At 33.4% G+C, this 26036-nt stretch overlaps 1 protein-coding gene and 1 pseudogene across 3 annotated transcripts in view; both read right to left on the bottom strand.

Moving 5' to 3' along the window:
- LOC147394326 (LEAF RUST 10 DISEASE-RESISTANCE LOCUS RECEPTOR-LIKE PROTEIN KINASE-like 2.3) overlaps positions 1-25085 on the bottom strand; it is a 44969-nt gene extending 19884 nt beyond the window's left edge. The window contains exon 1 of the mRNA XM_086453877.1: positions 24225-25085. Coding sequence (XP_086310003.1) covers positions 24225-25017 — 793 coding nt within the window. The 5' untranslated portion in view covers positions 25018-25085. The remainder of the gene's footprint in view (positions 1-24224) is intronic.
- LOC147394327 (PR5-like receptor kinase pseudogene) lies at positions 6680-13340 on the bottom strand (annotated as a pseudogene). 2 transcript variants are annotated; one of them, XR_015181441.1, is made up of 4 exons: positions 12417-13340; positions 11724-11882; positions 11505-11534; positions 6680-7807 (listed from the first exon to the last, which is right to left on the bottom strand). The product of XR_015181441.1 is annotated as a PR5-like receptor kinase pseudogene, transcript variant X1 (transcript). The 2 variants fall into 2 exon arrangements; XR_015181442.1 differs by lacking the exon at positions 11724-11882 and having other exon boundaries at positions 12417-12450; positions 12502-13338.
- Positions 25086-26036: the final 951 nt, after the last annotated feature.

The raw sequence follows: 26036 nt of genomic DNA, 5'->3' as shown, positions 1-26036 counted from the left end.
GGTTTGAAAATGAAAAGGAGATGTGAGAGATTTTAAAAGAAGGTTTGATAAGAGATGCACATGAAGGAGAAGGAGAAGAAGAGTCAAAGAGTAAAAAATAAGAGGTTACTTGCTTTTGCATTTGTTGATTATAAGAAAGTGGCTATGAATGACCATTTGGTTTTTTGATAATTTACAAATACACCCCTTTTGGTGAATATTTTAGCTATTTTATGTTCTTTTTAAATTGATCATATATATCTTGATCATGGTCTTTTATGAGAGACTAATAGAAAGGAATTGTCTATCCTCAAAAATAACAGAAAAAAAGAGCATCTTGAGTTGAACATACCCTCTACATTTTGAGTTACTTAGGTAGTTTCAAATTGATAGCATATCCCTTGACCATGGTCAACTACACTCTATTCAATCTCTTACAAAAAAAAAAAAAAAAAAAAAAAAACCTTTATTCCCTTCCCACCTTAAAGAAATTTTTTATTTATTTATTTATTCAATCAACAAACGCCCCTCGTTTTATTTGATTTTACAATTTGACTAATTGTTTTATTTTCAATTTTGTTTTGTCTCTTTAATTAATGAGAAGAAAATAAATAATTTCCGTGTAACCCTTGTTTTTTTTCTAAAATGGGTTTAGTTTCTCAATTTTTCTTATTTTATCTTTTATATCATTGGGGAACATAAAAGAATTCCTACCAAATTAAGAAATGAAGATAAGGAAATTTTAGAGAAAATATCCCAATCTTTGGTGGAAAAAAAAAAAAACAATTCCCCTCAAAAAAGTTTTTTATCGTAAAGATTGAGTAATTGAAGAAGTTTGTTTTTTCAATAAAAAAACAAGGATTTTCACATTCCAGATTAGGGTATTTTGATTCAAAAAAAATTTAGTCATTTTTGGAATTAAATATTAAGGGAGTAAGTCATTATTTTAGAACTAGAGGAGGCATCTAAAATATTCATGGAAATAGAAGGGGTATCTCTAATATTCACAAAAACAAATTGAGGTCGCTTTTTCAATGTTGGGGAGCCCCTTTCAAATTGACTTTGCCGTGCATCGTGGGTTGTGTAATGTGACCGACTTTTGTTAAGACTTTAGTTGGAAATTCGGGTCGCTTACGTTTCAAATTTCGATCTTGCCACTATATAAGAATGAAATGATTCCATTCACCATATCGGCTAAGAAGCCTAAGCGGAAGGAACGGTCTTAGCAAGATAAAACATGCATTCAAATAAAAACAACAAATATTATAATATTAACTAAAATTTCTTTTAAATAAAATTTAAATCACAAAATTATTTTTTGAAATCATAGATAATTCTCTAAGTTAATTAAAATAAAATTTTAATATAATAGAATATTGATCTTTACAATTCATGTGCATCCGATTTATTTAATGATATCTATATAATAAAACACAACCATGTAATTCAGTACACCAACTACAATTACGAAGAAAAGCGTAGGGTCTACTATCCCATCCAACTTTACTATTTTTCATCTTTTACCGTCCTCAACCAAAAGAGGATGCTCAGCCCTATACTTCGTTTCTTAATAATTCTTCAATTTTATTATTATTTTTTTATCTTCTACCCCCTTAACTCAAAAGAGGGTAAACTCAAGTAAAATAATAAAAAAGAATCAACTCTTCACCAGCAATGATGACCCTTGCACTAAGAGAATCAAATATTTTTAACGAATTGAAGATGTCTTGGAGGATAAAAAAGTACCATATATACAAAATAAAAAGTATTTTTGTTTTTTCAATTTTACATGCAATGGATTTTGCAAGCAAATATGTTGTTTCTTCACAATTTTATTCGCTCAAATATGTACTCTATTATTTTCGTCAAATCCCTTGAAAATAATTCAATGAACAATAATTGTTAAATCCACACATATATTCTTACCTGATTCATTGTGATCCACAAAGCTAGAGTGAATCATACTAAGATCAAGACCTAGCGGCATAGTCAAATGTCCTTCACATTGACTTGTCATAAAAAATGACTACTTTAATCATTTTAAAATATAAAAAACTCTACTAAGTCGGGTTAGCTAATTTTTTATACAAAATAATTAAGTACTTGTTACCTTATCTAAGATTTTATTTTTACTCGTCAAACGAATCAACCATACAAAGGTGGGAAGGCCAGTGGATTTTAAAACCATTATTTGGAGACTCAGAACACAATTGGACTAAACCTGACTCAGTTGTCACTCTAATGGTCAAAAGTGCCAAGTCAAGACATCCATCAAGTAAAGAGCTGTGGCGCCCCGCCGGACGCTAACACAAATCCCCATGTCAGATCTCGAGGTATCGGTGGCACCTCGAAATTTCGGCATGGTCTCCTCTGTTTATGTTAGCATTCCAAGGCGTTCAACCTGCACCTGATAAACGACATACAATCCTGCATACATATACAAAATATAATACTAGCGGAAGCTTATACACGTCTAATAACGTACGAAAGATCAGAGTGCGGAAGAATAACCAGAATACAGGATTATAAAAAAATTCCTCACTCTAACAGAAATCTTAACACTCAAAACAACACGTATAATACTCTCGGATAAATCGACACCACTAGGGGTAATAACCCCAATACTCACCAAGTGACGAACTCTGGCTGTCTATCTGACCTACCAGATAATTCTCACTCGTGCTCTATACCTGCCTCGTCAAACTTCGGATCTGAAACTAAAAAAAATAGAAAAGGAAAGGGTGAGGAACAATGGTTACCCAGTAAGGAAGCAACAATTTCTGCCAATAACCTCTCCTAACATGAACGAATAAACATACTGAATCATTTTAAAATAAACAAAGTTTTTACAGAAGAAAATTACGATTAACTGGTACATATAGCCAGGGATGAACAACTAAACATTTTTAAACTCACATTACATCGATCATCATTACTCACTATAACATTATCTTTTTATACAAATCTAATTGTTAAATGGACATATTAAACATGCATTTCATTTTATATATCAAAATAAGCAACAGATACATAATACACAATGGTGGAGTATTGGAATTAGAGTGTTGGGATTCACGACTAGATCGCTCCCAGTCGGGACATGATGTTACAATTTCTCTCTGGTTTTTAGTTCCTGATTTTGTGGCTGGTCGCTGTTTACCACGTTTGGTTGACCATTTATCCGGCTCAGGCTGGCCGTTTGACGTGACCGTAAGCAATGGGTCTCTTTTCGATGTGTCAGAACGTTCGACTACTATAGATTGTTAGTGATCACTGACCAATCATCTTCGTCTATGCCTATCAGGCGTACATGTGATTCCCAAATATACAAACCATTCGTATACGACCACCTTTACATTACAAGTTCACTGGTAAAGATAGAGAGGAATAAACCCGGATTCCAGTTGTGACTCCACTCTCATACGCGTCCCATACCACGTATGAGCTTGGTGGTCCCTACCGTACATCCCAGGATAGTACACCACTCCGGATGATATGACGCACTATCCCTTCAGGCATTCACAAACTCTTTAACAGCTCACAAAATAGCTACATATATATATCATTTTCATTTGAAAACAAACGAGAAATTAACAATACAAGGTTGGGAATGGATATCCAGTTTCCTACCATGCAAGTGTGGCCACCCGGCCTAAAATAAATAACATAACGGAGCGCCTCGCGCTAACAGAAAGGAAATAAACATGCAACCAATAATATTATCACTGGATATCTGTTCACCAACCTACACACAACACAACAACGTAAAATGCAGACATCACCCCTCGGGTGTGACTCTGACATTTTACCGTTTCATACCCTTTTTCCCTCTTTTCAATTTTTACACTTTTCAATCTCTTCAATAAAACATCCATTTTCTGATATTCATCCACTCAATACGAGTTCATTGAATATTAAATTACATTTTTCAACTAAAGAATTTATTTTTATCAAGAACCTTAAAAAATACAAAACTTATATTAAAACGGGTTCCGAGTAGTGCACAGAACCCAACTTACAGAAATAACCCAATAAAATACCTTACCCACGTATGATTTGGTAAAAATACAATTAAACATATCAATCATGCAATTTCTGGCGTGAATTTTTGAAATAACAATAGAATTCTACATTTTTAAAATACATCCAAATTTTTTCAATAAAATCCTAAATGCAATTTTCACAATCTAAGATTACTAATAGAAATTGAGAGTTCCTTACAATGTCTAGGCGAGATGATTGAAGCATGTGCGCGGAAATCGAGGCGATCGGCACAGAAATCGAGGCGGACCGAACTTCGAAGCGGCTGATTTTCGAAATTGACTTGATGGTTTCGAAGATCTCGATGTACTCGTCTCTTCTCCCTTCTACGGCGAAAGACGGTTTGACCCCGAAATCGATGAAAACCGAGGTCGAAGTTACGAAAATCTCCGTATAAAAATACGGCTGATTTTTGACTATACGGAGTGAAAAAGACGAGAAAACGGAAGGAACTTGGTTGGGTTATGTAGAGAATGAGGCTGCGGACGATTTGACCTCGAAATGGACGAAATCCGAGGTCAAAATTTCGAAGTTTCCGTATCCAAATACGGCTGATTTTTGACGATATCGGGTGAAATAGAAAGTGAAACGAAGAAAGGTTGGGTGGGTTTTGTAGAGAACGCAGCTGCGGATCTTTTTCTCTTCTGCGGCGATCGTCGAAAGTGGACCGTTTGCGAGAGATCTGAGATGGAAGGTCGAAGAGAAAAAGAAAAAAAAAATTCGTTTTTTTTATATGTCTCGGCCGTATTCACGCGTTGGGGAAAATGACATATAAAAAATTTAAAAATATTATTTAAATAAAATGTGGGACGAATTCGGTATTTTGTCAATTGTTTCGATCGATGATAACTTGATCATCCGGACTCCAAAACTGACAAATGAATACTCTATTTCGTCTAATTTTTCGTTCCGGATCTAATGGTATATTCAATTTCTACAAATTATGTCTCTAACAGAAATTTACATTTTTGGCCTGAGCTGACCCCTAAACTTGATGTCGTTTTCGTTTTTTGCGATAATTCGACTTCCTGATCTCCAAAAATGACAAATAAATAGTCCATGTTAAATAATTTTTTTTTATGAACCCAATGGTATAATCGAATTTTAAAAATTATTCCTCTAACAAAAAGTCACTATTTTAGCCTGGTCCGACCCGGTAATCGAGGATTTTACAACTTTTATATTCGGACTCGCATTTGAGCGTGCTTACAGGCTAAACTATATTTTTTAATCATTTTGAATCTAATGGTGAGGTCAGATTCTATTAAAAATGATCAAAAACATCCTAAAATTTTACCCCTAAATCCCACTTTCAAGATTTTCTTAAAATTCTACTATTTAATTTTTCCTCGAGATACGAATTAAAAATTCGGGGTGTTACAAGAGCTATAGATTTTTATACTTTAAGATATTTTTTGTCAAATAATTTTTTCAAGCTATCTTCTGTTATGTATATTATTTATAAATACTCACTTGCTAATGGTTTTCATGAGGTACTACTACTCCTATTTTTCAAATTTGAAAAGTTGAAATTGATGACATACCACCCGGACCTCGGTCTTTCGTGTGAGGGACTATTTTTTTTCTTTTTTCAAGATGATCTTGTCAACCTCCTTCCAAATATTTGTATTTTTATCCTAAAATTCTTATTTTTCCTTAAAAATCCACACAAATCATATAAATAAATTACATTGAAACGATCTATAATGTTGAAAACTAATTTTATTTGAAATCTTGAATGATCATTACATGAATCATAATATTATATTTATAAAATTTACATCAACCAAGATATAAAAGGTAAGGCTAATCTAGAAATTCTAATTAACATTAATCACTCATTGTATTTATATACCTTACATACCAGTCCTTCATAATATAGAAAATATTGGGGTATTTTAGTAAAATCCCTTGCGAAATAGGCAAAAGTTACCCCTGTGAAATGCGAGATGAGATTTGCACTTCATTGACCCATTATGTTCATTATCAACATTTATTTAGATGATGTCATAGATTTTGAATATCGAAAACACCATATTTTCTTATTCAAAATAGAATCATAAGTAATTAGTAGTTTTTTAAGTGCACATTTAGAAGTTTCTGAAACTTATTTCTTCACTCTTTGTTTTTATAGATAGAGTAAATTTATGAATAAAATTTTGTTATTTTGAAACACGAGGAAACCTTTTCCCTCCTATCAAAAACATGCAATTGGAGATTTCTCTATTTCTTTAACTAATAGAATTAAGGTTGAGAAATACATCATTGACAATAAATGTCCATCCTCTAGACTGTTTGATCTTTGGCTAATTACTATTCCTTTGATCACACACTTAAATCCAGATTCTAACTCTATGACTAATTGTTTTTCTAGATTATAATGTGACCCAACAAACCCAATTTTAATAAAATAAGTATAATGTAAGTATACTTCAAAGAAATTAGAAAACTAATCAAAATTTTACATAATTAAACTAATAAATATTTATATAAATTATAGAAAGTGAAATTGAATTGTTAATTCTTTATATTATCATCCAATACAAATTACTGTAACATGTATTCATAATCTGAAACAAAACAAAATTACATATTTTTCCATCAAATGAAATGAATTTTAATTCCTCCCAGTTGAAAGAAACATTCAGATGGAGCACAAAATAACTATCTTACATAATTGATGTGGTTGAAGATGCTGCTTGTGATCTCGAAGGTGAAGTTAATACTGGCATGGGTGGAATTCTCAATGCATTGAGGGTTCCTTCCAACATCTCCAACACTCTATTCATTGCAGGCCGATTTGATGGATCCATTTGTATGCACCACAAACCTACTAAAATCATTTTTCGTGCAATTTCTTCATCCTCTGTAGTTATAACTCCACGTAGTCCTAGATCCCTGCATGTATTGAGATGCTTGTGAATCCATTGTGGAAAATATATTTCACTAATATTTTCTACTCCCACATCAATGTTCTTTCTTCCTCCAACCATTTCGAGCAACATCATTCCATAGCTATATACATCTGACTTGTGTGAGACTCCTCCAAAGTTTCTATTAAATAATTCTGGTGCCATGTACCCTGGAGTCCCTCTAGCACCCATCATCGATATGATACTTTCTTTCTTAAGTGACAATTTCGCGAGCCCAAAATCAGAAATTTTCGGACAAAGGTCTTGGTCTAGAAGAATGTTATGAGGCTTTATATCAAAATGTACTATTCGTGTATTACAGCCACGGTGCAAGTACTCTAGTCCCCGAGCAATGCCAACAGCAATTTTGTATAGCATCTCCCATTGAAGGTGAGGATATTTCTGTAGTGGTTTTTCATCATATATGAACTTTTCAAGCGATCCATTGGGCATGAACTCATAGATAAGAGCTCTTTTGGAGTCCTCAACACAAAAACCTAGCATAGTGACAACATTAACATGGGAAGTCCTGCTAATACTTGCAACCTCATTAATAAATTCTTCTCCATTACATTTTGATTCTCTCAATACCTTCACAGCCACCATACGCCCGTCAAATAACTTTCCTCTAAACACGTCACCATAAGCTCCTTGGCCTAATTTTTCCTTGAAGGAGCTTGTCATTTTCTTGATATCTGAATATTTGTATCTTTTTGAAATCAAGGATCCATGGTCCTTTAGAAACATCTCCAAACTTTGAGAATTCTTTGTTTTCCTCTTCCAAAAGAACAATTTATCTAAAGACAATTTTCTTCTCAAGCAACATAATATAACTACCATTGTAGCTATAATAATGATTCCAGCTATTGACATACCTGTAAGCAAAGAAAAGAGGACAAAAAGGAACTTGAGTGTTAGGTTGAAAGAATAAGAAAGATAATACAGAGTTTAAATAGACTAACATGCTGAAAAATAGAAACCATCATGAGAATTTCTTTGATAGGTTAATTAACCATAAGCAACTTGAGTGTTCAATCCCTTGCAGAGCAATCAAGATGTGGATTTAATTGAAAAATGAAAAATAATATCAATGTTAAAAACATTTTTGCAAATTTTCAACATGATCATATAAAAGATGGGTCTACGTGTAGCAATTTGACAATTGTAAAGAATATAGAATAAGAAAAATGTAGGAAAAGTCCAATTTTGAGTTGAAAAGTACTGTTAAAAGTTTAGTACAGTGGAGCACTGATAAAATCAAGAGAATATTTTCCAGTGATCATGTAAAATTGTAGTTTTTGGTTTGTAGAAAATAAAATGCATGAAATATTGCAATTAAATATATATATATATATATATATATATATTATATTATAGTTAGGGGGTTAATGGTTAGAAAGGTGAAGTTGGGTAGAATGGGGTTTGAACACAATCCACACGTCTTACCAACTTAGCTATGTTGGCACTTGATTTATGTTTTAATTGATAAATTCACAAAATTTACCAATATTTCAAAAATTCAATGTGTTATATGCAAGTAAGCTAACTATTGACTAAACATGGCCGGTTGGACTGATTTAGTTTATTTCAACCATTACTGATTGTTTTACAAAATGAATCTCTAGGTGTTTTCAATAGAACAAGTTTTGACTCAGAAGGGTCTTAATAGGAGGAATTTCAAATTCGTTATCTTATTTATAAGAGATTTAGAACACCATTTATACTATTTTTCTGGGAAAATCGTCGGAAATATGCTGGAATTCGACACCGATATTCTTTAATGATATTTGCAAATTACGGCCAAGACCGTCAAAAAATTGTGAAGAACAATGTTTGAAATATTTTTCCCGGCAAATCCATTTTCCTTATATATAAATTTTTTTCATTTTGATTTATATATCAAGATAATCAATCTTCATGCATAATCACCTTAGGTGGGTATTCTTGTAATTTTCATGAGATAAAAGTACGTTCTCAGGAAACTTACTGTAGGATGGATACAAAGTGAAAAAACTTGTGTATGCAGTGAAGTAGTTGAGTTCAGATTGACATGTATTATTATTTATTAGTCCGAATTCAAAGAGTATGCAGTGAAAGATGTATTCTCACATATATCAGCTATCCCTATAGGAATTTATTCTTACTATGCACTAATTATTTTGGTTTACCAACCAGTGATGCTAGACTTGTGTAGGTACATCTTGGGTATTTGTGTAATTAACATTACATTTGAGTTGCAGCAAATATCCAGCAGAGGATCCAACATCTTATTAAAAAATTAAATCTACTAATTCATAATTTCTCTATTTCTATTGGACTCATAAATCCAGGTCTTGATGATATTTGGTAAGTTTTATCAAACTCTTAACATATATACGATTGAATAGTATATTTCCATAACGATTGTTGAGCAAAATCTTTTCTGCATCTAACAAAATTGACCAAAATTGTCGAAAAGTATTTTATAGCAGTCTTAGGGAATAAAAAATAATATAACAACTTTCTGAGGGCTCCTTAGAGATATTGTACATTGGAGGGACCAAATTGTTATGGATATAAGGATTGAGTCTCTCTGAAATATTGTAATCTCTTGGGAGTTCTGTCGAATAATTTACTAGGCATAAAAATTATTTGATAAATTTTTCTTGATTTATCTGAATTACAAAAGTAAAGATGAACCAAAAATGATGTAGACCTTACAAAGATGATTAATAATACACTTTGCATTATGTGGAAAGGAAGAGTCCGTACGTTAGTGTGATATTCTTTGGATGTTGGACTAGAATAGATATTTAACCAATTCAACCATTCTAGAATAGGTAATTTTGTTTTTAAGTTTGAATCATCCACAAAAGGAAAATATTTGTCAAAGAAATAATATCAATGGGTCCCTGTGAACGACAAGGAGAGGATAAGGATAAGGGTCATGGAGTTTTATGAGAAGTTGTATTCGGACTCTCTGTTATGATGTTCAACCTTGTATAACCTTGATTTTGACAACATTAAAGAAGATTAGCATATGTGGTTAGAGTAGGGATGTACATTTGTGCCCATACCTGAAACCCATACTGAAACCGGCCCAAACTCGAACCACACCTGATTCCAACCCGAACCTGACTGAAATATAACCTGACATCCGAGATCGAATCCCAACTGAACGCGTACTATTTTTTTAATATAAAAATCAAATCCCACCCCCTCCCAAATGGTAATAAGACCATTTTGTGGGTGGGGGAATTTTAGGTCTATTCGGCTTTGGGTCGGGGGACTCAAATATTCAGCCAAAACGGAACTCGAATTTTAGATTTGGGTTCAGTTTGGACAACCCAAATGTACAGCCCTAGGTTAGAGAGACTCATCTAGGAGGTCATGATATATGAGACTATTGTTGGTAGAGTGTGGACAGGGGACTAAGTCATGATGGATTCTCTATGAAGTTTTTAAAGTATAGCAGAATTCTTTTATAGGTGATTAAGGACTTCGAGGAAGGCAGCTACCTAGATTATAGCTTCAATGCTTATAAAATTATTTCAAGGTTCTGATGGGAGCCAAGGAGATTTTTGATTATCAACCAATAAGTCTTGTTGAGGTTCCTTATAAAATTATTTCAAGGTTCTGACTATTAGGTTGAAAGAAGTGAATGCTCTAGTGACTAGTCAAGAGCAAGAAGCTTTCTTGAAAGGTAAGCATTTCTTGGATGGAGTCTTGATCGCGAATGAATGTATTGATTCCAGGATCTGAGAAGTAATGCTGGGAGTGGTCTGCAAATTAGACCTTGAAAAGGCCTAAGGCCATGTTAATTGGGATTTTTTGGCTAGAAATGCGTACGTTGGATCTTCTCTCACAATTCCATTTTAAGATTGTGGCTAAAGTATTATGGAGGATGTTGATTGAGAATGGGGATGGTCATCTCAACTTTCCCTCTATTTTTATATATAAATAATATTATACCTTCGAAGAAAAATACATGCAGATCAAATAAGATATGATATGATCCAAGGACCTCTTCACATGTTGGTTGTCAAGTGGATTTTCGTTTGGAGGCGTGAAGAGGTTGCTATGGAGTATTACGCCATTCGCAATATGTTGGGGGGTGTGGCGGGAGAGAAATGACCGTATTTTTTAGGGAAAGCAAAAAGATGGCACATAAACGATTATTTCCATCCTGGGCCTTTTGTTTTGTTGGTCCAAAGTTTTCAAAGAATTTTGGGGGATCTTCTTCGAGGATTTTATCTATTACTGGGATGGGATGCTGTGTATTTCTAGTGGGTAGCATCTGATGTAAGGTCCTGCTAGGTTGGTCATCTCGACTGGCCTAGTTCTGTTTTTTTTTTCATGAATATAATGCTATTTATCAACACAAAAAAAAAAAAAACCGTTACACCACGGTTGCTAACAATTTCAATTTATTTATTTTTCAAAGTAAATGCAATATTACATCATATTAACAATGAACAATGGAATTAATGAAAATCTTTGTTTCAATCAATTTTTAAATGTAAATAGAATGATTTCTTTTTTACACATGGACTAGAGTTGATTAATATAAAATTTAGTTGATGGACATCATACCTATTTCAATCTTCTGTCTTGCATTGCGCCCTACAGCATAATATCATTGTGTTAGAAAAGCTTAGCTGCAAATTAACAATGTAATGAGTCCTACAATTATCTGCAAAATCGAAAATAATCATAAACAAGACATAGCTTGGCATTCCTCTAAAGGATATTGGACTATGCCTGGTTTTAGTCCTATCACTTGGGAATCTAAAAAGGAAAGTATAGTCTCACAATCTTCTACAGAAGCTGAATGTCGGGCCTTGTAGATGTGTCACGCACGCTAACTTCAATGGTTGAAATATCTCTCGACTGATCTTGGTATTCCTAATCCCCAATCCATTACATTGTTTTGTGATGTTCAGTTGCTCTCCACATAGTAGAAAATCCGGTCTTTCATTTACAGACAAAATACATAGACCTTGAGTATCATTTCGATCGTAAAAAGATTTTATCCCAGTACTGAGCACAGCAATACATCTATAACTCACAACAGATAGCACACATTTTTTGACAAAAACATTGGGCAAATATTATTTGCAATAATTAATCAGCAAATTAGGTGTCGTGTTCTTGATGTGCACGCTCCAATGTTGGATCAAGGATCAGCCCTGTTTATCTATGCCATCCCTACAACTTAGGGATTGACTCTTTTTATATGTGCATATATTTTAGTCAAACTTAATGAAAAATAACAGAATTTCGGATCTTCCATTCAAATTTCACATGGGTGATGTTCTAACATCATTATCATCATCGTCATCAAAACCTCAACCCAACAATTTGAGTTCAGGCTAAACGAATCAGGTTCCTCCATTCAATTCTACTTAAATTCAGGTCCTCTGTTATTGCAATTGTGTTCATATCCACTACTACTACCTAAATTAAAATTCTATTTAAAACTAAAATAAATCGAAATTAACTTACTCCAAGATGCTGGACATGTGGTATTACATGGTCCATCATGGCAGAAGCAAACGAAACTATTTGTAGTGGAATTATACCTGCATCCTCCCTCTGATCCAACGCAATCTTGACACTGTGATATTTATAATCCAATTCACTTCGAAACCTTGCTTCAGAACATCATCCAGTCTTGAAGGATATCTCAAAACCTTGTTCACATTTGATTCAAAAACTGGAACTAAAACATTATCACTGCAATTCTGCAATAATTCATCCCTTGATGTCGCCTCAGCGGTTAAATATATATTTCTATCCATATCATCATTCAAGCACTTGAATTTGAAGGAGGGTATTTCATGCAAAGATTTACAACCATACAACAAAGTAAGGTTCTGGTAACCCTGAGTGAATTTAAAGAGAGAAGTATTGAGGGTGGTATTAAAATATTTATCAGGACAAACAGAGTCTGGGAAATCAAACTGAGAGATTTTGAGATTTTGTGCAGTTTGATTGATCTCTAGCACTTGGTATCTATGTGAATTAATCACTATGGTGGTGGAAGTATTATTGTAGCAATAGAGTTCGAACTCTGGATGACCACATTCTTTAGGTCTGGTGTAGCCATAGAAAGGGTAAGTGATGTTGGAGATCTTTCCACAATTAAATGGGAGACGACAGTAGATGAATTGTTCGTTGTCTTCGCTTAGAGAGATGGGTAGATGGATGAAGATGAAGAACAAGAAGAGAGAGGAGGGAAACAAGTATGGGTTCATTGAGAGAGAGAGAGAGAGAGAGAGAGAGAGAGAGAGGGAGAGAGAGTTGTTGGGGACAGAGGAAATGTTAGAGTGATTTTAAAAGAAGGGGAGATAAGAGATGCAGATGAAGGAGACGGAGAAGAAGAGTCAAGAGTAAACAAGAAGAAGGTTACATGCTTTTGCATTTGTTGACTATAAGAAGGTGGCTATGAAAGAGACTGTTTGGTTTTTGGATAATTTACAAATACACCCCTTTTGTATATTTGGTGAATATTTTAGTTATTCCATGTTCTTTTTAAATTGATCATATATATCTTGACCATGATCTATTATGAGAGACTAATAGAAAGGAATTGTCCACCGAAAAACATAAAAAAAAGAGCATCTTGATTTAAACATACCTTGTAACCTCGACCTTTATCAAACTCACTCCCCATTTATCAAAATCTCAACTTATTTTATGAATTTTACCAAAATTCCGATCATCTTATTGATCGTTGCATCGCCTTTCAACACATAGCTTAAGACCTCATCGACACCAGAAAAGTTACTGTCCATGTCCCTACGTAGCCAAATGTTACCATAAACCTCTACCGACTTACCAACCTCCTCAGACTTTGAACATGATATCCAATAATCAACTCCCATTTAACCGAGTCCTCTTCATCTGCCCAGTCAATCCTAAAACATCTAGTCCCCCTCTTACTGGAGTGATGATCTCTAATAAAGTTCTCACCACCGATATGCAGCCTTGGCTAAGGGAGAAGAAATAAGTCTAAACAAAACAAAGAATCTAAGTAGAAGTCTAAGACTGGCAAACCACTGCAAAATCTCTCGGCATTGCCCAATTATTCCCTGAAGATCATAGTACCTTAGTTCCATCGGTTATAAGCAATGTCCCAAGTTCTCAGTCTGTAATCAAGTCTGTTGTGGGTAATTATCTCTAGTTTTTTATGAATCTTGAGTCTAGTTTTTTAATTTTTTTATTATTAATTAAACAATCAAGTCTGTCTTTTTTTATCCCTCTTGAGTCAAGTTAGTTTGTTGAGTCTACAATGGCATCAGTCGCCCAATATGAATTTAATTGAATAAAAGAAATTTTTGAATACCTCAAGCGCATTAACGTATTAACTAATAATCTGACTTCAATGAGAGATTCTTTTAACAATAAAACCCCTCCTTAATGAGAAGATAAATATCATGCTCAACCTCTAATCGAGGAAGCAAATGTCATTGACCTCGAAAAAATAATTCGCAAGAAATTCAGATAAAAACCATATTATCCATAAAGGAACACAAAGGGATAATGAATTCACTCAGAAATTTCAAAAGACTTGTTCACATGGTCTTATGAGGATATGTTGGGTGTAGCTTTGGGTGTTATCCAACACGGAATAGCTACTCACCCGATAAAACGAAAATACAAATAAAATAAAAAAAGATGTTATAAAATGTATCAGTGCTAGACTTCTCAACATGGTTAAGCTCCCAAAATAAATTATTATTCTCAAACCAATAGAGTAATTGAAACAGTTAACAAAGATCTTGAAACCATCATCATAAAGAGGTATGGATCACACCAAGATTGGTATAAGAAATTATCTTTCACACTCTTCGACTTTGATCTTCTATAGGAGCTACTCAATACTCTTTGATATATAGCATGAAAATAAGTTTTTAAAATGGAAATCTCGTCTCTCAAGATCTTGATAGAAAGACGGTTGTCAGAAGCAGACTGGGTCAGTCATTAGTACGAATAACTAAACCTGATTGAAGAAAAATGACTTAGAGCTCTATACCACGTACAAGCTTATTAGAGAAAAGTTGCTCACGCATTTGACAAGAAGGTTAAAGTTCATCACTTGCAAGTCGGGGATTTGGTACTTAGAAAATCAAGTACTTGTCTTTGACCTTAAAAGGAAATTCAAACCTATTTGGGAATGTCATTTTCTCATCAAAGAAATATTACCTAGAAAAATCGTTGGACTTCAAGATCATTATAGAATTGAACTACCAGAATCAACAAACCTTGATTAGATCAAGTGGTACTACATTTTCCTGATACCTAGTTCAACATTTCATTTCTCAGTCCTTTGCAGTATTTTTCAAAAAGTTAAAAAAAAAAAAAAAATGTATTTTTCTTTCTCAGCCCGATTACCTAACCTAGGGGAGGAAATGATTCGAACTATATTTTTGTCTGATCCCAAAATTCTAGGGTGCGTAAGCAACCTAAGAAGTTACTTCAGGCCCGATTACATCAAATATATATATATATATTCCCCCCCCCCCAAAGAGACAAACAAAAAAAATTTATAAAAAAAAAAGATATTGTCAAAATGGGGAAGAAAATTCAAAGAAAAAAAAAACTTGCCACACAAGGGGCATTTAGATTTTTAAGCCTCAAACTTCCTTTCTTTCTATACCTGGTCCTAAGCTTATCTATAGAAGTCCTCCTAAGTACCGTGCGAAAAGTCAAGGAAAGAAGCAAATCATGATCAGGTAATATCTTCAGAAGTTCAAAAGGGAATAAAAAGAAAAAGAAAAAAATCTTGTAAGGTTGAAAATCCGAAATGGTGACTTAAGCAAAAATTAAGGCAAGTTCACACAAAGTTGAAAATCCGAAATGACAACCTTGGTAATAATCAGAAAAAAAAAACGTTTGTTATGTTGAAAATCCTAAAGGACAATTTAGAAAAAAATTAAAGCAAGTTCGCAAGGTTGAAAATCCAAAAAGACGACCTTAGCAATAATCAGAGAAAAGAAAAAAAAAAGCCTGCTAGGTGAAAACTCGAAAGAGCGACTTAGGCAAACTCGTAAGGTTAAAAATCCGAAAGGATGACCTTGGCAACAATTAGAGTAAAGAAAAAATTTGTAAGCTCGCTAGATCGAAAACCTGAAAGGCAATCTAGGCAAAAGTTAGAGCGACCAAAAGAAAATCTCAGTCAAGTTGAAAATCTAAAGAGACGGTCCAAACTGAAACATTAGAAGTTCGAATGACCAAGCTTCAATATTCAACTTAAGCCATGCAAAGACTCAAAAGTCACAAAAATCTTGTCTGTGATTGATCTGAAAATTTTCACTTCCCGAAGTAAATCGAAGAGGAAAAATGATGAATTATATGATAAATCTTAAAAAGAAGTATTTTGTTCCCTTGAGCTTGACTCAAAATCTTCAGTGTGAAAAGTGACAATTAAAAGTTAAATCTTTATTGTATTTGTGGTAATCAGAGATTTCAAAACTTCAAAATAATGGGCATTTTTCTTTTCTAAAGAATGTAGTTTTCCTCCTTACACTAAGGGCATTTATTTTCAAACTATCCCTAATGCAATGTTCTCTACCAAATTAGGGGCATTTTGTTCTAAAGCTTGATCAATTTCAACCCCAATGGATAAGGTTAACCTTAAATTAAAGGTTACCCTATTGATAGAAATTTTTGAAAGTCCCTAAGATTCAAAGAAAGTTAAAATGTTGACCTAGCTTTATAAAATCCAACTCTTTATTAAAAAAAATCTTAAAATGGTGTTAATCTCCCATTTGTACTCTAAAAAAAAAGTCTATTACTCTTTCACCCAATGCAAGTAGAGTAGGGCTAAAAAAAGAAGTTAATTACTCTTTCACCTAGGGCAGGTAGAGTAGGACACCTAGAAAATAAGTTCATTACTCATTCACCCCGAGCAGGTAGAGTAGGACTTCTAGAAAATAAGCCCATTACTCTTTCACCTAAGATAGTTAGAGTAGGATTCCTAAAAAATAAGTTCATTACTCTTTCACCTAAGGTAGGTAGAGTAGGACTCTTAGAAAAAAGTTCATTACTTTTACACATAGAGTAGGTAGAGTATGACTCTTAGAAAAAAGTTTATTACTCTTTGACCCTGAATAGGTAGAGTAAGACTCCCAGAAAAAAGTTCATTACTCTTTTACCCAGAGCAGATAGAGTAGAATTCTCAAAAATAAGTTTATTACTCTTTCGCCTCGAGCAAGTAGAGTAGGACTTCTAAAAAAAAAAAATTCATTACTCTTTCACCCAAAAGAGGTAGAGTAGGATTTCTAAGAAAATAAGTTCATTACTCTTTCACCTTGAACAGGTAGAGTAGGATTCCTGGAAAATAAGTTCATTACTTTTTTTAGCTAGTGTAGGACATTCAACTTTTTCTCAAATTTTGCTCAGATTTTACTCAGACTTCATGCAGACTTTTCTCGAGTTTTGTCTTCGTTTAATTCAAAATTTTCTTGGGTTTTGTCTAGATTTTGTTTTTTACTCAATCATCTTACTCAATTTTTTTCATGAATGCATAAAATGGATGCGTACTTTTTTAAAATCATCATTATATTATTGCACACATGTGCACATTCATTGCATTTGCATTAGTCAAGGATAATTTTTTGAAATTTAAGAATTTGACATCGTCAGTGAGAGTTTAGGCTCGAGGACCTGACAAACTTTTAGTTCAGGAAGAGTTTTACCTTCAAAAATCCGAACGTCCCAACGAATTGTTAAATCAGATTCCAAAATGAACTGTCATTAGCTTTGATATTCGGATATCGCACTATCTACCAAAGTAGATTTGCTATCTAGTTTGCTTCAACACTCTATTTTTGCATTTGTCTGATTAATCAACTCAACCCGATTGTAATAGTGCCCAATGATGGATGAATATTATAATGTTATTGTTGTTACTAGATGTATTTTCAAAACTCGGATGAGATACTTTAATCAAGCAAAACTTTAGAAATTACGCTACGCGAGGAAAATATGACCAAAAACATAGAAATCATCATTTTTAAGATAAAAATAAGCTTTACGAGAAAAATCATCAATAAAATTATCAAAATACCCGTGACATTAGAATATCCCTAAAGCCTATATTATGCTTAGGAAAACCTTTTTAAACGCATAAAACAACAAAATAAAAAATCAAATAAACTGTTTCGTCAATTTTCACAAAATTCGATAAAATTATGAAAATGCCCTCATAGAGTTCACGGTTATTTCACGCAAAAAATCAATAAGTGACTCAAACCGATACTCTCATTTAATTCCTTAAGAAAACTGATATCAAAGCATCTCGAAACTTCGAAAATCAACTTTTCAACTCAAAAGTCATCTTGAGGGTAAAACAATAATTTTTCAAATCCTAAAAATAAAAAATCTGAAACTAATAATTAAAACATTAATTAACGTAAAGTGAAATCTTAATAAATTAAATTAAAATTTTTAAATAAATAAAATCAATTAATTAAGCTCACGGGTTAAATTTTAAGTGGTGTCTCATTTACTTAAGTGGTCTCACATGATATTTATTAAAGAACCCTCGACCGAGGGTATCAAAATTAAAAATATAATTTAATAAAGAACTTTTCATTTGAGGGATTCTCTAAAAACTTAAAAAATCATCATTCTACGTAAGTCACAATTTAAATTTCAAAATTCAAATAAAATCTAATTAAACTCTAATTGAAATAACTTAATCTTATCTCTAAGTGAATTAATCCCAAATCCTGATCTCAAACTCTAATCTCCCAAAAGTCCTTTACAAAGGGGTATTCACCACCTAAATTAGCAAGTCAAGAAAAATCCTAGAAAAGAGAGGCCGAAAACTCTCACAAAATCTTAAATTTGAAGTCCCAAGTCCAAACCTAATACTCAAACCTTATTTTTTTTAACTAAAAAACACCAAAAAATTCTAAAAACACCTCGAAAAGTAAAAAAATATTTCGATCTAGGAGGAGAAAACCTGATCTAGGAGATCAGAAGCAGATCTAATGACAAAGACAAAAACGAGAAGATTAATACGAGGACGATTTTCACCAATATAAATAAAATCTTTATATTTTAATTTTTAGGCCTTTTTTTTCTTGTAATATAAAATTTTGGGAAAAATAGAGACCAACGCTTGCCGAGCGGGATTGGTGCCTAACACCTTTTAATCTCATAACGTGATCCTCAGACCCATTTTTTTTTTATAATTCATTACTTTTTATCCGTTTGGAGTCATATTTTGGTTCCTAAACCGTAAAACTAAGTGGCGACTCCCAAAAAACAAAAAGTAAATTCACACCCACGAATCGAGGGCACTTTCTTTATTATTTATCAGTCTGAATTCAAAGAGTATATAGTGAAAGATGTATTCTCACATATATCAGCTATCCCTATAGGAATTTATTCTTACTATGCACTAGTTATTTTGGTTTACCAACTAGTGATGCTAGACTTGTGTACGTGCATCATGGATATTTTGTGTAATTAACATTACACTTGAGTTGTAGCAAATATCTAGCAAAGGATCCACCACCTTATTAAAGAAATTATATCTTTTAATTCATAATTTCTCTATTTCTATTGGATACATAAATCCAAGTGTTGATGATATTTGATAAGTTTTATCAAACTCTTCAAGATATATATGATTGAATAGTATATTTTCTCTGATGATTGTTGAGGAAAATCTTTTTTGCATCCAACAAAATTGACCAAAATTGTAGAAAAGTATTTTATAGAAGTCAAAGGGAATAGAAAATAATATAACAACTTTTTTGCGAGCTTCTTAAAGATATTGTACATTGGAGGGACCAAATTGTTACGGATGTAAGGATTGAGGCCCTTTGAAATATTGTAATCTCTTGGGAGTTCAGTTGAATAATTTACTAGGCATAAACATTATTACATAAAATTTTCAAGCTCAATGCTGCATTACTTCATATTAATAATGAGCTGCGATTTCATGAAAGAAATTGTTCCAATTAGTTTTTCATATATATATATAGGGAAATGTTCAGCAACAAACATTTTGACAAATATTTTGGCAAAACATTTTTCAAAACATGGGTTAGAGGTTTTGGAATGGGCTGATTTTTGGTGAGGATGATCTCTACGGTGAGGAGATCATCATCACCAAATATCAGCCCATTCCAAAACTTCTAACCCCATCAAAAATGGTTTACAAAAAATGGACGGTCCACGATTTTTCAACTTGTAATTGGGGTTAGAAGTTTTGGAATAGGCTGATTTTTTGGTGAGGATGATCTCCTCACCGTAGAGATCATCCTCACCAAAAATCAGCTCTTTCCAAAACTTTTAACCCATGTAGGACAAAAATGATTGGCTAAAATGTTGGCCCAAATGTTTGGTGCTGAACGGGACCATATATATATATGGCAAAACATTTTTCAAAACATGGGTTCGAGGTCTTGGAATGAGCTGATTTTTGGTGAGGATGATCTCTACGGTGAGGAGATCATTCTCACCAAAAATCAGCCCATTCCAAAACCTCTAACCCATGTTTTGAAAAATGTTTTGCCAAAATGTTTGTCAAAATGTTTGTTGCTGAACATTTCCCATATATATATATATAGGGTCCCGTTCAGCACCCTAAGCTTTACCACACACTTTAACAAACGTGTTTTGTCTTACATGGGTTAGAAGTTTTGGAATTGGCTGATTTTTGGTGAGGATGATCTCTATGGTGAAGAGATCATCCTCACCAAAAATCAGCTCATTCCAAAACTTCTAACCCCATCAAAAATGGTTTACAAAAAATGGACGGTCCACGATTTTTCAACATGTAAACATGGGGTTAAACATTTCGGAATGGACTGATTTTTGGGGAGGATGATCTTCTAATCATAGAGATCATCCTCACAAAAAATCAGCCCATTCCAAAACTTCTAACCCATGTAGGACAAAAAACGTTTGTTAAAGTGTGTGGTAAAGCTTAGGGTGCTGAACATTTCCCATATATATATGGGAAATGTTCAGCACCCTAAGTTTTACCACAAACTTTAACAAACGTTTTTTGTCCTACATGGGTTAGAAGTTTTGGAATGGGCTGATTTTTGGTGAGGATGATCTCTATGATTAGAAGATCATCCTCCCCAAAAATCAGCTCATTCCGAAATGTTTAGCCCCATGTTTACACGTTGAAAAATCGTGGACCGTCCATTTTTTGTAAATCAATTTTGATGGGGTTAGAAGTTTCAGAATGAGCTGATTTTTGGTGAGGATGATCTCCTTGGTGAGGAGATCATCCTCACCAAAAATCAGCTCATTCCGATACTTCTAACCCATGTAAGACAAAACGCGTTTGTTAAAGTGTGTGATAAAACTTAGGGTGCCGAACGGGACCCTATATATATATATATGGGTCAGGTTCAAACGACAACCATTTCAACACACATATAGACAACGTGTTTTGTCTTATATGGGCAAAAATGTTTGGAATGGGCTGATTTTTTGTGAGGATGATCTCTGTGGTGAGGAGATCATCCTTGCCAAAAATCAGCTCATTATGAAACTTCTAGACCGTCCAATTTTTGTTGAAAAATTATAGACCATCCAATTTTTGTAAATCAATTTTGATGGGGTTACAAGTTTTGGAATGTGATGATTTTTTGCCAGGATGATCTTTGTGACCATCCAATTTTTGTAAATCAATTTTGATGGGGTTACAAGTTTTGGAATGGGATGATTTTTTGCCAGGATGATCCCCTCATCACAGAGATCATCCTCACAAAAAATCAGCCCATTCCAAACATTTTTGCCCATATAAGACAAACACGTTGTCGCAATGTGTGTCGCAATGTGTGTTGCAGGAACCTGACCCTATATATATATATATATATATTTCCGTGTACACACACACATCTACTCATATATCTATAATGTATTTTGTCCTAGTGGCTAAAAGTTTCGAATTGAGCTGATTTTTGGTGCGGATGATCTTCTAATCGTAGAGATCATCCTCACCAAAAATCAGCCCATTCCAAAACTTCTAACCCCATAAAAAATAGTTTATAAAAAATGGACGATCCACGATTTTTCAACTTGTAAACATGAGGCTAGAAATTTCGGAATGGGCTGATTTTTGGTGAGGAGGATCTTCTAACCATAGAGATCATCCTCACCAAAAATCAGCCCATTCCAAAACTTCTAACCCATGTAGGAAAAAACACGTTTGGTAAAGCGTAGGATAAAGTGTAGGGTGTTGAACATTTCTCTTATATATATGGGTCCCGTTCAGCAACAAACATTTTAGCAAAACATTTTTCAAAACATGGGTTAGAGGTTTTGGAATGGCCTGATTTTTAGTGAGAATGATCTCTACGGTAAGGAGATCATCCTCACCAAAAATCAGCCCATTCCAAAACTTCTAGCCCCAGTTTACAAGTTGAAAAATCGTGGACCGTCCATTGTTTGTAAACCATTTTTGATGGGTTTAGAAGTTTTGGAATGGGCTGATTTTTGGTAATAATGATCTCCTCACCGTAGAGATCATCATCACCAAAAATCAACCCATTTCAAAACCTCTAACCTATGTTTTGAAAAATGTTTGTCAAAATGTTTGTTGCTGAACATTTCCCTATATATATATAGGATTAGGATCCGTATACACATAAAGCTACTCATAAAGCTACAACGTGTTTTGTCTTATATGGGCAAAAATATTTGGAATGGGCTGATTTTTTATGAGGATGATTTCTATGGTGAGAAGATCATCCTTGCCAAAAATCAGCCCATTATGAAACTTCTAGCTCCATGTTTACAAGTTCAAAAATTTTAGACCGTCCAATTTTTGTAAATCACTTTTGATGAGGTTAGAAGTTTTGGACTGGAATGATTTTTTGCAAGGATAATCCCCTCACCACAGAGATCTTCCTCACAAAAAATCAGCCCATTCTGAATCTTTTTGACCATATAAGACAAAAACGTTGTAACTTTATAAGTAGCTTTATGTGTCTATTGAGCCCCACTCATATATATATATATATATATATATATAGGGTCCCGTTCATCAACAAATATTTTGGCAAAACACTTTTCAATACATAGGTTAGAGGTTTTGGAATGGGCTGATTTTTGGTGGTGATGATCTCCTCCGAGGAGATCATCACGGAGATCATCACCACCAAAAATCAGCCCATTCCAAAACCTCTAACCCATGTTTTGAAAAATGTTTTGCCAAAATGTTTGTTGCTGAACATTTCCCATATATATATATATATATATATATATATATATATATATATATATATATATATATGTTTTAGATAAGTTCGTTTTTCATGAATGTAAATAAAATGATGGCTTTTTACACAAATGTCATAGTTCAACGATAGAAATTTTAGATAATGGATATCATACCTATTCCACTCTTCCCTTTTGCATTGTTCCCTACAACATAATATCATTGTCTTAGAGAGGTTTAGCTGATAATTAATCCTACACTAATCAGAAAAATCTGAAAATGATCACAAACAAAACCAAACTGATAGGATCTCTACTTCAATCCTTATTATTATTTCATTTACAGCACTTGATACTCTCTTTTACACCATACTTTTTAGATAAACCACATGGCTCAAATCAGGGTTTGCTAGATTTCAACTAGAGTTAAAATGAAAGGAAAGGAAAGAGTATGTGCAATTTTAAATGAAAGTGGATAGACATGTTATGTGAAATTGTTGAGTAAATCACGGCGATGAGTTACGTAGTTGAATTCTTCCACATAGTCTGAAATTGGATTTTTGGTTCGGGTTCGCTGCAATTCAAGATGTACAACCTACATTACCGGTTGCTGGTACTGGAGAATGGGAAACTAACTTTACCAAGGTTTCTCTAGTGGGATATCTTCTCTACGTAACTCAACAAAAGTAATAAATAAATAAGAAGAAATTTGCTAGTACCATGGTTTTAACCAGATTTTTGAATAAGATCGAGCTACCTGAATCTAGGACAACTCGACTGGGATGAGTGAAATCCTCCCAAACTGGTTCAAACTAATTAGACCTAAATTGAAAATATTTGGATATCAAAGAATCGTTTTTTTCCTGTATAAACTGGACTAATAGATACTACAATCATAAAATCCCATTCTACACCAATCATAAACATTTAAAAAATCAAAAAACTGATCGAAACTGACTCAGTGAAGTTTTAAAAAATCGGCCGAGTTTCAATTGTGTTCATATCCACTACTTAAATTCATGTCTTCTGTTATTGCAATTGTGTTCATATATCCACTACTACTACCTCAATTAAAATTCTATTTAAAAATAAAATAAATCGAAATTAACTTACTCGGAGATGCTGGAGATGCTGGAGATGGTGGAGATGCTGGAGATGTGGTATTACAAGGTCCATCATGGCAGAAGCAAACGAAACTATTTGTAGTGGGATTATACCCGCATCCTCCCTCTGATCTAACGCAATCTTGACACTGTGTGATATTTATACTCCAATTCACTTCGAAACCTTTCATCAGAACATCTTCCAGTCTTAACGAATTTTTCGAAACCTTGTCCACATCCGATTCAAAAACTGGAACAAAAACATTATCACGGCAATTCTCCAATAATTTATCCCTTGATGTCGGCTCAGCGGTAAAATAAACATTACTATCCATATCATCTTTAAAGCACGAGAATGTGGAGGATGAAACAATATAGGGTATTTCATGCAAAGATTTACAACCATAGAACAAAGTAAGGTTCTGGTAATCACGAGTGAATTTAAAGAGAGAAGTATTGAAGGTGGTATTAAAATATTTATGAGGACAAAAAGGGTCGAAGGAAGGAAACTGAGAGATATTGAGAATTTGTGCAGTTTGATCGATCTCTAACACATGGTATGTATGTGAATTAATCTCTATAGTGGTGTGAGTATTATCGTAGCAAGAGAGTTCGAACTCTGGATGACCACATTCTTTAGGTCTGGTGTAGCCATAGAAAGGGTAAGTGATGTTGGAGATCTTTCCACAATTAAATGGGAGACGACAGTAGATGAATTGTTCGTTGTCTTCGCTTAGAGAGATGGGTAGATGGATGAAGATGAAGAACAAGAAGAGAGAGGAGGGAAACAAGTATGGGTTCATTGAGAGAGAGAGAGAGAGAGAGAGAGAGAGAGAGAGAGAGAGTTGTTGGTGGACACAGGAGATGTGAGAGTGATTTTAAAAGAAGGGGAGATAAGAGATGCAGATGAAGCAAAGGGGAGAAGAAGTGTCAAGAGTAAACAAGAAGAAGGTTACATGCTTTTACGTTTGTTGACCATATAAGAAGGTGGCTATGAAAGAGACCGTTTGATTTTTGGATAATTTATAAATACACCCCTTTTATATTTGTTGTGAATATTTTAGCTATTCTATGTGATGATATATGTATCTTGACCATGATCTTTTATGAGAGACTAATAGAATGGAATTGTGTACCCTCTAAAAAAGCAGAAAAAGGAGCATCTTGATTTAAACATACCCTCTACATTTTTGGTGAGTTACTTACGTAGTTTCAAATTGATAGCATACCCCTTGACTATGGTCAAATACACTTTATTCAACCTCTTACAAGAAAAAAAATCTTAATTCCTGTCCCACTTTGAAGAAATAAATTTATTTATTTAGTCAACAAACGCCCCCTCGTTTTATTTGATTTTACAATTTGATTGATTATTTTATTTTATATTTTGTTTTGTCTCTTAAATCAATGAGAATAAAATAAATAATTTTCATGTAACCCTTGTTCATTCTAAATTTTTCTCTTATTTTATCTTTTATATCATTGGGGAACAATAAAGAATTCCTACTAAACTAAGTAATGAAGAAAAGGAAATTTTAGAGAAAATATCCCAATCTTTGGTGGAAAAAAAAATTAACAATTGCCCTTAATAAAGTTTTTTATCGTAAAGATTGAGTAATTGAAGAAGTTTGATTTTTCAATAAAAAAACAAGGATTTTCACATTCTAGATTAGAGTATCTTGATCCAAAATTTTTTAGTCATTTTTAGAATTAAAATATTAAGGGAGTAAGTCATTATTTTAGAATTAGAGGAGGCATCTAAAATATTCATGGAAATGGAAGGGGTATCTCTAATATTCACAAAAACAAATTGAGGTCGCTT

The sequence above is a fragment of the Akebia trifoliata genome, chromosome 9 (genome assembly GCF_017979445.1).
Source record: "Akebia trifoliata isolate Shusen 1 chromosome 9, ASM1797944v1, whole genome shotgun sequence".
NCBI classification, from domain to species: domain Eukaryota; kingdom Viridiplantae; phylum Streptophyta; class Magnoliopsida; order Ranunculales; family Lardizabalaceae; genus Akebia; species Akebia trifoliata.
Note: the sequence above shows the minus strand (reverse complement) of the source record. Positions and strands in the feature narration are given on the sequence as shown.